Consider the following 14,658-nt stretch of genomic DNA (forward strand, 5'->3'; position numbering starts at 1 on the left):
ATTTGGTGGGAAGTTTGGAGAAGTTCATAGCTCCTATCACTGAGACATTGGCTGCATCATTGTCATCATATTAAGCTACTTAAAGTCATGTTCAAAGTTATTCTCACCTTCCTTCTCATTCCTTGATTTTGGTCTATTGAGTTATGGATGATTGATCAAGAAATTTAGAATTCAATCAAGAATTTAATCAAGAAAGCTGATCAAGAAATCAAGAATTTAGGCTTGACAAAAGGGAAATTGGATCTTGGCCTTCGTATTCAGTTGACCCTTGAACAATATGAGTTGTACTGTGTAGGTCCACTTACAGACAGACTTTTTTTTTGATAAATATAGAACAGTACTATAAACGTATTTTTTTCTCACCATACGATTTTCTTTTTAAAATTTATTTATTTATTTATTTGAGAGAGAGTGCACAGGAGAGAGCACAACAAGCAGTGTGGGGAGGGGCAGATGGAGAGGGAGGAATAGGCTCCCCACTGAGCAGGGAGCCTGACTCCGGGGTTCCATTCCAAGACCTTGGGATCATGACCTGAGCCAGAGGCAGACACTTTACTGAATGAGCCACCCAGGTGCCCCACTGTATGATTTTCTTAATAACATTTTCTTTTCCCTAGCTTACTTTATTTTAAGAATATAGTATATTATAACACATGTAAAATATGTGTTAACTGACTGTGTATGTTATTGGTAAGACTTCTGGTCAACAGTAGGTTATTAGTAGAGAAGTTTTGGAGGAATCAAAAATTATATGTTAATTTTCAACTGTGCAAGGTGGGGGTCAGCACACCTAATCCCCACATTTTTCAAGGGTCAACTGTATACTGTTTCTATTTCTAGATGTCCTAAAATGTTTAAGGCCAAGTAGAAAGAATCTGTTCCAAATGTGTGTGTGAGGCTTAGCTCCGCATTCACTTTTGAGTTTAAGAAAGACCACAGACTTCTCCCAGGTGGCCCCATTGCAAAGAAAACATTCTAATTCTTGCCTTCATTTATCTAATAAATTCCCTTACCTTGTGCGGAGACCATTGTAGGCATGGTGCAGGAACAGAGCCAATATAAGGCAAAGTTCTGGGTTTCCAGGGGCTTATAATATAATTGAAGAGATGGGATATATGTGTAGAAGTCTAAGACAAGAGGTTTATACTAGTTAATCCTTTACAAGAAGTTGTATTGCATAGTAGGAAAGAAAGTTGGTTTGGAAGTCAGGAGACCTGGTTCTAGTCCTGTTCTGCTGCTAGTTAGTTAGGTTACTTTGGGAAGATCTGCCCACCATTCTGTGCGTGTATGGAAAGAATCGAATAGTTTAATATAAGGTCCTTCACATTTCTATGGTAAAGGCTCAGTGTTCAGAGGACCTCTGTTTTTCTGTGCCCTGCTCCCATTTCCAAATTCGTCTGGTTTCAGCCCAGTCATAGGGACTGTCTCTACTTTGACTTATGGGCCAGATCTGATGGAGCTGACTTGAGAAGGAAAAATCTCAGCACACCAGGCCAGAATTACGCTCAGATCGTGCCAATCGATCAAGGAAGAGTGGAATGAGGAACTCTCTGAAAGCTGACTTAACCCCTAAGAGCAACTGGGGCTGAGCTTTGTTGAAGGTGATACGGGGTGCCCGAAGTTGTAGTATTCAGTGCCCGGGGCTCATCCACAGTTGAGCAGGCTTCTGGAGGAAGAGGGAGAAGAGGGGTTGTCCACCGGACTGGTATCTGGATAGACAATATCTCTTCAATGTCCTCTGGCCTGATTCAGAGAGCTGAACACCCTCCACCCTTGGGCAAAACCAGTTCTCACAAAGGCAGGCAGCCTGTCCATAAATAGGGTTTTTGAAGCCGGAAATGTCCCATTTGACATGAAAGAAGGAGAGGGTTGAGAGAAATGGCAAATAGAACTTTTTGAACAACCATTGATGCTTTTCTGATTGTTCTTTGGAAAAATACAGAAAGTAGAGATAATCTCATTGGCTAAAATACCTTGAGCTTGAGCCCTAGGGATTAGCCTTCTCTGCTCACCTGGCTCCTCGGTGCAAACGTGCTTAATAAATTCCCAGCCCAGGGCCTGGGGGAGGATGGCTCAGCTGGCCAAAGGATTTCTTTCTCTGGGTAGACTGTCTTGGCTGTTTGGTTGCCGTGGATGTTTTCCAGGTGTTTACAGGAGCTGGGACCACAGTGTGGTTTCATGGGCTCACATCAGAGTTAAGTTCTTTTTTTTAAGGATGTATAATCTTTTATTTATTTATTTGTTTATTTATTTATTTATAGCAAAGGAATTCATTTAAGAAAAAATACCTCCTTTTATATGGAATCAGTTTTCCTTGCAAAGGGCTCCTGGCAACTCAGACAGCAGAGGGGGGTGACAAGATACCACTGCGACCTGGAAGAATGGCTTTACTTACTTGGGACTCCAGACACCAGGCGCAACGGGCGCAGCACACGGAATGCCCTCAGTGCCTTCACGTCAAATCCAGCTCCTTTCCCTCCCAGAGCATTTGCCCCGTCGGCTTTGGTTGCTTGTTCTAAAATTGCACTAAAAAGCCTAGAAGAGAGGAAGGGGAGATGGAACTGTCAGACCCTGAATTCTCTGAAGGCAGCTTGGGATAGCAAAGTTTGCAAACATCCCCAGCGCGGGAACCAGAGCCAAGGTGTGTACATGGGACGGACTGTGCCCATCATAAGATGACGTCCCCTCAGTGTGGGTACCGCCCTGCCAAAGGGCATCACCATTGCCCACAGAGGTCTGAGAGGTGATAGGCAAAGCTGTGCACGAACACAACTGGCTTTGTATAACCTGGGCAGCCTGGACAGAAGCGTAAAGTTGCTAAGGCTTGCTGTTGTGTCTCAGTCCTCTTGCAGTGCCCTCTCTCCCACTCCATGGTTTCCTAGCTCCTGCCGTCATGTGGCCGGGAACCACATCCTCTCTCGTTCCCACCCACCTCCTTCCTCCTAATATTCCCCTTTGATTTTGCCTAGGTACAAACAGATGATCTCCTGGAAATTGGTTTCGTGCTGCAGATACAAGGATGGGAAACTAACCACTGGCTTCAGCAGCATGCAGACTCCTGAGACTTTGAAAATATCTGTTTTGGAGAAGTGATGGGGCCAAATGCCTAACAGATATGGGTTCAAGAGAGGATAGGAAAAAAAAGTCTGAGATAGCTCTAACAGAAATAGGATGCAAGCCACAAATATGAGCATATATGTAATTTAACCTTTCTAGCAACACCATTAAAAAAGTAAGAACTGGAGAAATTAACCATGATAATATATTTTATTTAATACAACATAACCAGAATATTATCATTTCAACTCTAATAAATACAAAGAATTTTTCCCGAGATGTTTGTCACTCCTTTTGTGCTAAATCTTCGAAATCTGCTCTGTATGTTACGTGGACGGCATGTTTCAATTCAGATTAGCCACATGTTCTGTACTGAGTGGCCACGTGGCTGGTATAGACAAGCCTTCTGAGGAATTCTTCTGTAAAAGTTAGTAGAAGAAAAAAGATGGTTGCCAGAAGAGGGTGTGGAATTCAGAGTTGTGTTTGTTTTTAAATGAGAAATATAGCAGCATTTTTATATGTGATGGGAGTTATGTAACAGAAATAGACAATTGGACCATGCAAAAGTGAGAGAACAATTACAGAAGGATTGCTATCCTGCAGGGGGTGCAGGGGATCTCCTACACCCTGAGGGGTATTGGCCCTAGAAGGGGGAAGGGATGGTTTCTCATGGTTCAAGGGGAAAGGTGCATCATAGGGGTACTGATATTCTCCTTGATTACCTGTGTTTTCTCAGGGAAACAGGTAGCAAGGTCATTGGCTGAAAATGGGAAAAGGGAGCAGGTACTGGAAGTTTAAAGGCCTCCCCCTTTAAAGACTCACCAAAGAAAGTGGAGGAGTGAATGGAGTAGGGTTGCCAGGTATCATCAAGGACCGGTTTGAAGTTGGTGGTCACAGGTGCCAAGTGCAACCCATGAGCTCAGCTTTGCATGTTTCTCTACCCCGTTCAGCGGCACAACTTCAGGTACCAGATTGATCTCCATCTAATTGGATTTGATTGGGGTTGGTGTTTTTCCAAATGAGTAAGGTCAGTGAAGAGGGAAAGTGGGAAGTTGACTGTGCAGGCAAGTGAGAGATTGTGATGGGGCTGGGCATCTAAGCTGGGTAAAAGGAAGACTGGACACAATGGGCAGAGGAACAGAGAAAATGGGACAGGATGAATGGACTGTCAGAGTCAAAGTGCTAGAGGGAGTAAGCTGGAAATATGGCTTGTGGTGTTTCCAGAGCAGGGTGTTTCATTTGAGATTACGGGGGAGGGCACAGCTGTTAGTTATGGCAGGGATATTGGCTATAACCCTGGGAGTGGACAGCTGAGACAGGATAGAGTCAGGATCCCTTGGCGGGGAGAAGATATCAATGAACCAAGAAGGTACTGGAGGGGGCAGCAGGAATAGCAAGGTTGGAGAGAGTTGGGAGTGAGCCAAGAGCTCCTGTCTTCAAGGAATGAGGAGTCCCCAGAGGACTAGAGGTCTGATCACACACATCAGAACCAGAGGTGGCTAGGAAGGAAGGGCCACCAATCTGAAAGCAGAAATAAGAGAAACGTAGGGACCTTCTCCTGACCTCTGGCTGTGGAACATGGCATTTGGGAGAGACTGCGATGGAGCAGGCCCCTTGGGGGAGCCAGGAAGCTAAGTGAGTGGACAGACACAGAGCCGAGGGTCTAGGGCAGCACTTGGACCACTTGCTCTGGAAATGGAGTTTTGCCGGAGTTCAGCAACACCCATCATTCCCATACTGCTGCTGTTGATTGCCATTTTCTTGCTAGGGTTGAATCATCGAGACAAACTGCACAGCTTGTGAGCTGAAAACGAGTATCTGGCCCCTTACAGAAAATGTCTGCTGACCCCTGAATGGGCAGCGGCCTGCAAGGAGCAGAAGGCACAGTGGGAAGGTTTCAGAGGGATGACAAGGGAGAGGGGACACAGGACACAAAGAACTATGTGGGCATGGAAGCCTGGAATCTTGGGCTCTTGCAGTAACCAAGAAAAATAGGGGAAAGGACATATGGGGCAATTTCTGTCTTTTGTACTAGAGATGACTCCCAATTCACTGTCAGCAGAGTGTGTGCTGGGCTGTGGCCGGGGGGTCACGGGGGAAGCACATGTTTCAGAACTCGGGCTCCACACCTGACCTGCACTCGGGGCCAGAGGAACTTCGTTCTTGAAGAATAGGCTTGAACTCCTGAAATGACTCACGCCCAGGGAACTGGATCTGGAAACAGGGGGTGCTGCAGCTGGGGGCTTAGCTTGGCAGAAAATCAAAACCAGTCAGGGCCCAGCAAGGAGGGGGTTGGTCTAGATGAAGAATTTCCAAACTGGGCTCCTTGGAACTGCTCAGGGACTTCTTGGGCAGCAAGGCCAGAGATAAGTGGCTAGAATAGAGCAGCTTTCGTGGCTCTCTGAATAAGGCTTTGCTTGAACAAACGGGTTCTGTAGCTAAAAGAAGTTTGACAACTCTGACATCTAAAGCCTTTCTCAGCCCTGTGATTTTTTTTCAGCTCAGCTTGGCAGTTTGCTAGTGTCGTGTATTAGCTGGTGATGCCTTGAACCCCAGGCAGAATTGCCAGGATGGGGGAAATGGGCTTCTCTCTCTGCAGAGAAATGTTCTTTCCACTGAAGTCTGTTATCACTGAAATCTTAGAAAATGAAGAGTAGTTTGCAAGTTTGTCAAACAACATTCCAAATCCAAACCAAATCCAAATCCTAGTATTTCCTGAAAGAAAGCAATATGCTTATTAGGGTACAAGATGTTCACAAAATATTTTTTATTTAAGGGAGCAGAGGTTAGACAAATTTCTTCGCTTTCCTCTGCCTCAACTTGACGCAGACATTTTATTAAGTGTCTGACTCTAATTTTTGAAGGGGTAGAAAATTCAGGAAGAGCTCTAGGAGATGTTCTTGGCTTGTAGAGTTGGTGTGTTTCTCTCAATTAGAGACTGTAAAGTCAAACCCACTGCTTTGTGGTCTATATATCCCTAAGGGCTGGGTTCTGATGTGGATGTTTGGCAGGGGAATTCTTCAGGAGTTGTGTCCGGCAGTTCCTTAGCTGGACCTAGAGTTTTTAAAAAGAGGACACTAAAGCTCTAGAGGGCCCAGCGGATCAGAAAGGCAGGGCCAACATACTGGGAGAGAGATGGTAGCAAAAGCCCTCCCGGCTGGAGGAGACTGTCTCAGGCAGGGGGATCCAGTGAGGACCCCCAGGTCCCTGGGTTGGGCTAGGGAGGGGTAGCTCACAGAGGGCTCTAAAGTCCTCCACACTTTCATTCAGTAGTCTCCTCTCCCCACTATAGCAAGGGGACTCTTCCACTTTAGGCAGGAAATGTGTCAGGTCTGTGGGGGTTAGGCAATGCCTCTTGTCACAGGCTCCCCCCATGGCAATGCAGAAAGGAGAGAGCAGCTCTAGGCTTGGCGCTCAGGCAGCAGGCAGGCAAACCCAGCTCTCCCAGGGCAAGGCAGATCCTCTCTGATTGCAGGAGGGCCGAAGAAACCTTCCCCTAAGTGGCTGCCGAGGAGGAGCCCGGGAGAGAAGATATTTCCTAGGAGACATAAGGGAAGCAGTAAGATATCCATTTCATATGATATAAAAAGGAGGCATAGCTGTAGAGAGGAGGTTGAGCTACACTTTGTGTGTGTGTGTGTGTGTGTGTGTGTGTGTGTGTGCGCACGCACGCGCTCGCGCATGTGATTTTTGCAAGTTAGAAGAATGGGCCACGATTGAGGCTAGACAGAGAGCCTCTATGACCAGTGCCCTTGGAGGAGAGAACTAGGTGTCAAATATGTCCGTGTGTGATAGTAATGGGGGAGCAGCCCAGAGGGTCATGGTGAACCACAACCTAAGCAACCTCTATCATTGTAACCTCTGGGGTTTAAACAGCCAACCTGGGGCATCTCGGGGAAGAGGACCAAGTCTGGATGCTTCCTTCGTCATCAGCCTCATGGCCTGGATCCCAGGAAGTTGTGACCGAAATCCAGGTTGACCTCACGAAGGCTGCCCTCTGTGGTTACTGGGAGGGACAGCAGGGCGAGGGATAAAGCAAGGTTCAAGCAAGCAGAAGATGCCATATGTGTGTCCACACAACAAGGCATCTAGCTCCTTCCCTCAAGCGCAGGTTTGAGCTCTGCCCTGTGCTTCCGGGTTCAACCTCCTAGGCTGTAGAGAAGGCCCCGGAGGGGGCAGAGCACAGTAGGCAGTCAACTCTAACTCCTTCCATAAACATGAGCTTCTCTGCCGAAAAAAATTAGTCCCTGAAGGCACCCTTATCTCTCCATCAATCTTATTCCTGGGGCTCTTTTCTAGACTCATGGGAAGGGTTCCCCAGAGCCCGAGGCTGTGAGAAAGACAACTGAATTTGAAAGGCTTCAGGGGCATGTGGAACAAGGCACCTTAAATGCTTTTGCCATGGTTTAGGGAGTTAATTCAAGGCATTTGTTCTGTTATTCTTTGTTTACCCTGGTGAGAACAGAAGTAGCAAGATGGCTTAGAGCTGCATCCTTGCTCCCAGGCTTCTGGAGCCTGATCTATACCTGGCAAATAATCCAGTAACTTTTGTGCTTCTCACGTCACCCAAATATCCTTGGTGTTAAGGTGGCCAAAGTGTGTTATTCATTGGCTGTACAAAAATAAAAGACAACGAAAAAGCCCCTAAGACAGTTCCAAACAACCCTAATAAGTCATCCAGATGGCGAGAGGCAAGGAAAGAACTTCTCAATGGTCTCGATTTGCTCTTGTTATTTCCCGCAGGAAAGACCAGACACTCCCAGGAGATGACAAGCAGTGAGCACTCTGGAGGAGTCCAGAAGGACCTGTGTGTTCACTGGAAAGGCACGAACGATGCCCGCCAAAAATAGGTTCCTGGGACATGAGCCCAGTGACACATTGACCTTGACGCTGAAGTCTGTTGGAACTCCGCAGGAGTAAAAAACGCCAGGCGGCCACCACGTGACCATTCTCGGGACTCAGAAAAATGCCAAATGAGCTCCCAGAAGCCTCAGCTTGTTCTCGAAGGAGAACCTGCTGTAAGATGCCCTCCCTTCACAAAATAGAGGAGTGGCTGGAACTTTAGCAACTGTGTCTTAATGAACTACATTTCACATAGCATGTGCATAGATATTTCATAGAGGATCTTTTTGTAAAGTCACTAATTCCTACATAAGGAGATCATCACTTCTGAATTTTATTATTTACATTCCCCTTTTTTTTTTTTTCTTAGAGCATATATTGACCTTGCTTTATCTTATGTTACAGTGGAACAGCATGTCTGGGGAAAGGTGTGTTTGGTTCTACTTAAGCCACCCATGACTTGGCCCTTCATAGTTCTCTGTCATCTTCCCACCTACCTATCTTGAGCAGCCTGTTTCCTGGGGCCCCAGAGGAGGCCCAGTGCAGAGGGAAGATCGGGCATCCATGGCACCTTTTCTGCCAGCTTTGCCACCACCCCCATGCCCATGGGCTGCTTGCCAGGCCAGCTGGACGAACCCTGCTCAGGAACTCAGCAGGGGAACTGGTTCGAAGAGTGGTCAGGCCAGATGTGGTTGGAGATGGAATAAAAGACCTTAAGCAGAGGAATCTCCTCTGTTATAGAGAGGATCCTGAGCTCCATGAAAGCACTCAGATCCCACTCTGTGTTGTGTGTGTGTGTGTGTGTGTGTGTGTATGTGTGAATGCACACATGTGAGTGTGTGTGTGAGGGAGATGTTCCTATGTAAGTGGTCTTTTCCATTTGGAGAAAGTCTGAATTCAAAGTGACTAATGGATCCTCTCATCTTGCCTGGTGCCCATTGCCACGATGACCAAATAAAAAGAGATACAAATAACAGAAGGAAATGGAGGCACATGTTGGTGGATGGTGAGGGGTGAGGGGAGGGAAGAGAGAAAGGTAGTGATACTTACCCTACAACCACAATTATAAAATCTAGTAAATTCCAACCATTGCGGAGGTAAGCGTTGGGGTGAAAGAGAAGTCCATAGGCTATTACTTTTAAAAATGCTTCCACAGTAAAAATTATGAGAAAGAGATATTCCACTCGTTCCTAGGAAACAAAAATAGAAGGGAGAGAAAAATAAAGTCAATGAGATCGGGGATCTGGAAAGTTCTGAACCAGCAGATCTCCCAAGCAGGTGGAGGAGAGTGCTGCCCACTCTGTGGTAGGATCTAGGGGGACACCGGGTGGGACCCCCAAGCCAGATTACCAATGCCACAGTCTGCTCCAAACTTAGAGCTCCAATTCATTGGGCATTAAGGGTTTCTTTAGTCTTCAAATGTCCCATTATAATGCAAATATTTGGGTGGTAGAAAAATTACACATTTTGGAGAAATATCTTATTTAGTTAATCAGTCAATGTTTCATTGCACCTTCTCAGAAGAGAACTCATAATGTCTTGATCTAGAGGGAAATGATGCCAAGACAGAAAAGAATAATGCTCAGAAAGGAGGGGACAGAACCATGGGATAAGTGTACCTACTGCCACCTTGAGGTAACAAACCTGAAGATAAAGAAACCATCTTGGGTTCTCCAAAATGATAGACCAGAAACACAGCCACAAAGAAGCTGAGACCTTGAAAATCTTCTAACAGCAGCTAAAACACAGGCAATCTGCTCATATACCCTGACCCTAAATTTGAAGTCTCTCTCTTTCTTGAGAAAATAAAAATCTTTGTCCAAAGACAGAGACAGCTGAGAAAATCAGCATTTCCAGGATGGAGGCAGGCACTGGGGTGGGGCAGTGAAGAGAAAAGGCTCATCTCTTTTCTCAAGGGGTGGGAGGTAGTGTTTTTCCTCTCTCTACCACCTTGAAGAAGGCTTTGCATTTAAGGATGAAGCTCCTGTCCCTAGGAGCCCACACTTAACAGGACAAACTTGTTGGCTCAATTAGAGCGAGCCGACTCTGTGTGCTGATTCACTGGCTTCCCTCACCACTAATTGCTTTCTCCCACAACCTTGTTCCCAGTGCGGTGCCTTAATGGCCCCCACCAGGGGAAGGCTGCCTGGATGCCTTCACACTCCACTGCTCGGCTCTGCAGGAGCCTTAGCCCATCTCTCACTGGAGCCACAAAACACTGGTCCACATGGCATTCGGCCACATATCCTGCAAGCAGGACAGGCCCAGTCACAGCCCCCAAGGAGACAGTAGGCTCAGAACTCCTAGAACTATCTTCCCTATGTCTGTTGGGTCAGATGGAGCTAATTGAAGACCTCTAGGTCTCACCCACATGTAGAGAGGGGGCATCACCTGGGAAGTCAGATGCCCTCCTGCTGGGAAGGTGCTCCAAGAGCAGGGCCATTGGAGCCTGATGGGTAGCTCTGTGGGGGGAGGCTAGCCCACACATGTACCTGTGCTCCTAGCCAATCTTTCTGATTTGCTAGACTTGGAATGAGTGCTAGCTTCACTGTGCCCAGCTCAGGGTGAAGCAGTTTGAGGATACAGAGTTTAAAAATGCAGAATTCCAGACCCTCCCCTGATCTACTGAGGTGGATCTCCTGGCTGTGGAGCCTGGATGATTCCAGGTATTCCAGAGGCACCCTGAAGTTTAAGAACCACGGGCCCATGTGCTGATGAAGGCCCTGATCAGGCAGAAGCTGTGGGAAGGGAATGGAGAGGCCGGCATTAATCTGCATCTTAGGGGCAGGATGGTCTCACTACCCATTACAGGGATGGGGAGGGGGAGAATGACCTTGGAACAAGTAACAGTATGTGGGAGCCTCTGGTCTTTTAATATGAGGTGATTTTGGGTTAAAGTGGGTTGATTAGGTTGATGATGGGTTAAACTCCTTCAGGACGGGGTTGAAAGGGAAAACATGGAGAGTGTGTGTGTGTGTGTGTGTGTGTGTGTACGTGTGTGTAGAGCTTCAGGTAAGGCAGGCATCTGATCAGCTAGAGTGAAGGCTATGGGGCTGGAGAGGTGGGTAGGAACAAGATGACCGGGGGCTTTAGGGCTGCCCCTGGAGGCTTAGATTCTATCCTGAGCGATAGTGAATGTTGGAGTCAGATGTGTACTATCATCTGGCATTGGCCTAGAGTGTGAGGATGGTGATGGGGTTGGAGGGAGTTGGGGGGTGACCCATGCAGAAACCATGGAGGCTTGAGCCAAGGTAGATAGGGGACTGGTGAGATCTAGGTGGGGTTGAGAGATAAAAAGAAGGTAATGTGGTTTCTGGTTGAATGGAGGGGTTGGAGGAAGAAATAACAAAAGAAGGGCACTGCTCCCCTGCCTGAGTTTCCTAACTTGGGTCACTCTGGATGTCCATGCCTCTTGCTGCAGTGCAGAGAGACATCAGTTCTGGACTTGCTGAGTTAAAGCATTTATGGGACTTTTGCGGGGCTCCTGGTGATCAGACATAAGGAGTCAAGGGGAGGTCAGCTTGTAGGGGAGGGCTGAATGGGGTTGCCGCAGGAGAGTGTGCAGACTGAAGAGATGAGAGATGAGGCTGGAATCCCTTTCCATGTGGGGCAATCTCATCCCCCGAAAGCACTTCCACCTTATGGGAATGTACCTCCTTGGCAGAACTTACAGGATCCTGCTTAAAGCACTTGGGTTGGAGAGACAGAAAGAATCTTAGAGGGTATCTAATTAACCACCTTACTTGAAAATCCAGAACGCTGGTAAGATACCAAGGTCAGAGAAGTATATGCAGAAGATGGGAAAGCAGATTTCCTGACCCTGGGTCCAAAGGTCCATTCATCTCATCTTGCCTTCCTGGGTGCAGGGGAATGTTTCTCACTGGTCCCCGCTTATCCCCAGAGACACAACTGAGTCAGAGTCCTCATCCTAAGTTGTTTAGGGATCTGAGATAGAACTGAGTAAGAAGGGGTCTGGAAAAAGAATCCTGAGACACCAGGCAGGTGTCTGTTGCTGCTGAGTGTGTGCGCGTGCTGATGGCTTTATTCAATTCGTTCTGACTTCAGGGGGATGAGTGCTCTTGAAGTTAATCCCACCCACCCCAAACCCAAGAGAAAAACAAACGAAAATGTAAGCAAGTGAAACAGCTTGGTTGATCCTTTCAAAACATATGTTGTGTTGCCACAGAAACACCTAAGGGCAAAAATGAATGGAGTGGAGAAATGCAAAAGTTTGTCCAAGACCTTTCTCTTGCTGTGCTGATGTCTTACACCTCTGGTCCTGTGACTACACACTCCTTCATAGCTCTCCTCCTGCCTGAGTTCTGAGGCCAGAGCTGTGCACCCTCTTGAAATCTGAGGCGCCACAGAGCTCTTTGAGAATGCACAATGTTCAGCCTGTGAAAAGGGGGTAACTTTTTTTTTTCTGTGATTTTGGGAACTCAGGAACTTTGGAAGTCAACAAGGAAAGAATAAGGTTCCCATTCTTACTGTTCTGTGTTAAAGTTGGACAGGGTTAAGGAGGCATTAAAAAAAAAAAAAAGGAGGCATGAAAACCTGCAGATGAGAGGAAGATCAAGGCTGGAATGGTAATACACCACAATTGAGTCCCAGGGCTCCTGGAAGACCCCCTTCCCAAATCAAGAGTGAAGCCCTACCTCCCTGGGCAGGTATGATGACTTCAGCCTTTCAGAAGCTCCTGTCTTCCTTCCTTCCTAACCACGGCTGTTTCCCATTACTGCTGCCTTTCCATGTTCATCTTCTTCACCCTTCCCTTCCTCTCTCCCTGCTCATTTCTCAGCACTACCGCTGGCAGCTGGCACCCATGGCAACACCCATGTCTCAAATATTTAGAAAAATTCAGTGGAAAGAGCCTCACATTCCAGGAACCATGATATCAATCTTCTAAACACTTGTGGAACTAATAGACACTGATGAGAACAGTGTTTATTTTATTTTTCCTTTATCTCTTCATGTACATGTATCTTATCTTTCCTTCTGTAAGAGAGAGACTAAATTATTTTTTGATGGTAATAATCTTGATTCTGGTACCACTGGCTGTGTGTCTTTGGTCAAGTCACTTGACTTCTCTGGGTCTGTCTCCTTGTCTGTAAAAGAATTAGCTAAGCATTAAAAAATGCAATGCTGCAGAGAGCCCTGGGCTTCCATAGCGCTGCTCTGGGAGCAGTTACAGGTTAGGGAAGGCTGAGAAAGTGGACCTTTGCTCACTGAACCCCCTGCTGTCTTGAACAAGAGCAGCACCATTCCAACCCACATGCTAAGTTGTCCAAAGATCCTAACACAGAGGGGAACCAGTACAATGGGGTGAGGACGGAGACAACACAAGAAAAAGAAGTCGCCATCTCTGACTAGCCTAGAGGACTTTTATTGGCTTTACAATGCTGGTTCCTGCAGAAGATTTTATTTGAGAAGAGGAATCACTGCTTTGTTTGCCTCTTTATTTGTTTTTCTGGGAACTTTGAACACCAATTCCAAAGTGGCAGATGATTTCCAAAGTCTCTTCAAAATTCTGTGGTGAATGAGGATGCCAAACCCTGGTATGTGTGTGGTTCTGCCTGAGGTAGAGGCGGATTCCAAGACACAGACAGGAACAAAGAGTTCCTCTCTTCATTGCTCTGAGGATCACTATAAACACAAATAGATTTTATAATATAAAGGTCCTTCAGTAGGGACATCATTCATATTTGTACTTTAGGAGAACACTGACTCCTGATGACAGAAGCCATGTCCGGGTAGAGCTCTTCAGACAAGGACAACCATGGAGAGCCTGCCATGTCAAAGCACATGTGCATGTTTCTGCATGCACGCACGCACACACACATGGCACAGATGGTGATGCCCACCACCTGGGTTGAACACTATACAGCTTAGACCTGCCATATAACAGGGCAAGGTGTGAGAATTCATACAAAGAGAGCCTGCGTGTGTGTAATCACTTAAATTTATGCAAGTGTATTTATTGGAGCTGCCAAGATTTCTGCACCAGACAGAATTGATAAGAAGCCCAGTCATACAATTCCATCTCAGTACAAGGTGCAAAGACAAGAGACACAATAATAATGTGTCAAACAGCACCTTGTATGCCAGATTGTTTCACAATTTAAGTATCATTCAACCTAACCTCTAAAACAGTCTCCTGACTATCTCTAATGAAGGGAGATGAAGAAACTTGAGTACCTTAGTTTTTACTCTCCAGTTCTTCTCTCGGCCCTTCACTCCTTCATTCAGTTAGACACGTTTCCTGAGATTGTGTTCTGTCCCATACCGCTTGCTGTGTTGCATGTGTCTCTTAGGACACTGAGGGACTTGGTAGAATATGAGAAGTTGGAAGGACCTCCTACAAGGACACACAACCCAAGCTCTTCCTTTGATAGAAGTAAGAGGACTTGTCCAAGGTCACACATCCACCCCATAGGTGAGTACTTGTGTTTCCCGATGGCTGGTCTGGTGCTGTTCCTGAAGCGGTCTCTGTCTGTGGGCTGACTGAGATCCTGGATTACTGTGCCCATCGGGGGATGCTGGGCAATGAAGGGCCACCTATGTAGAGTGGCTGGAAAGGAGGGGAGGAGGGATCCCCAAATCTCCCTCTCTTCTAGGGTCTCTCCTGGTGCCTGGAATTCAGCCATTAAGAAGCCTTTCTTCCATCAGTGGATGAAGAATATTCACCCATGGAATATTAGGCAGCCATAAAAAGGAATGGAGGTCTGACAGGCTATGACAGGAATGAGCTTTGAAAACATG

At 46.6% G+C, this 14,658-nt stretch overlaps 1 protein-coding gene across 17 annotated transcripts in view; it reads right to left on the minus strand.

The window, feature by feature from the left end:
• LOC111159674 (calcium voltage-gated channel subunit alpha1 C) overlaps positions 1-14,658 on the minus strand; it is a 621,933-nt gene that overhangs the window by 232,744 nt on the left and 374,531 nt on the right. For all 17 annotated transcript variants that reach the window (XM_022522246.1, XM_022522244.1, XM_022522241.1 and 14 more), the window contains exons 4-5: positions 8,950-9,089; positions 2,396-2,535 (exon numbers count right to left, since the gene is read on the minus strand). In XM_022522246.1, the coding sequence (XP_022377954.1) occupies positions 2,396-2,535; positions 8,950-9,089 (280 nt within the window). The remainder of the gene's footprint in view (positions 1-2,395; positions 2,536-8,949; positions 9,090-14,658) is intronic.

This window comes from Enhydra lutris, unplaced genomic scaffold (assembly GCF_002288905.1).
Source record: "Enhydra lutris kenyoni isolate GAN:26980312 unplaced genomic scaffold, ASM228890v2 scaffoldscaffold69, whole genome shotgun sequence".
Taxonomy (NCBI): Eukaryota; Metazoa; Chordata; class Mammalia; order Carnivora; family Mustelidae; genus Enhydra; species Enhydra lutris.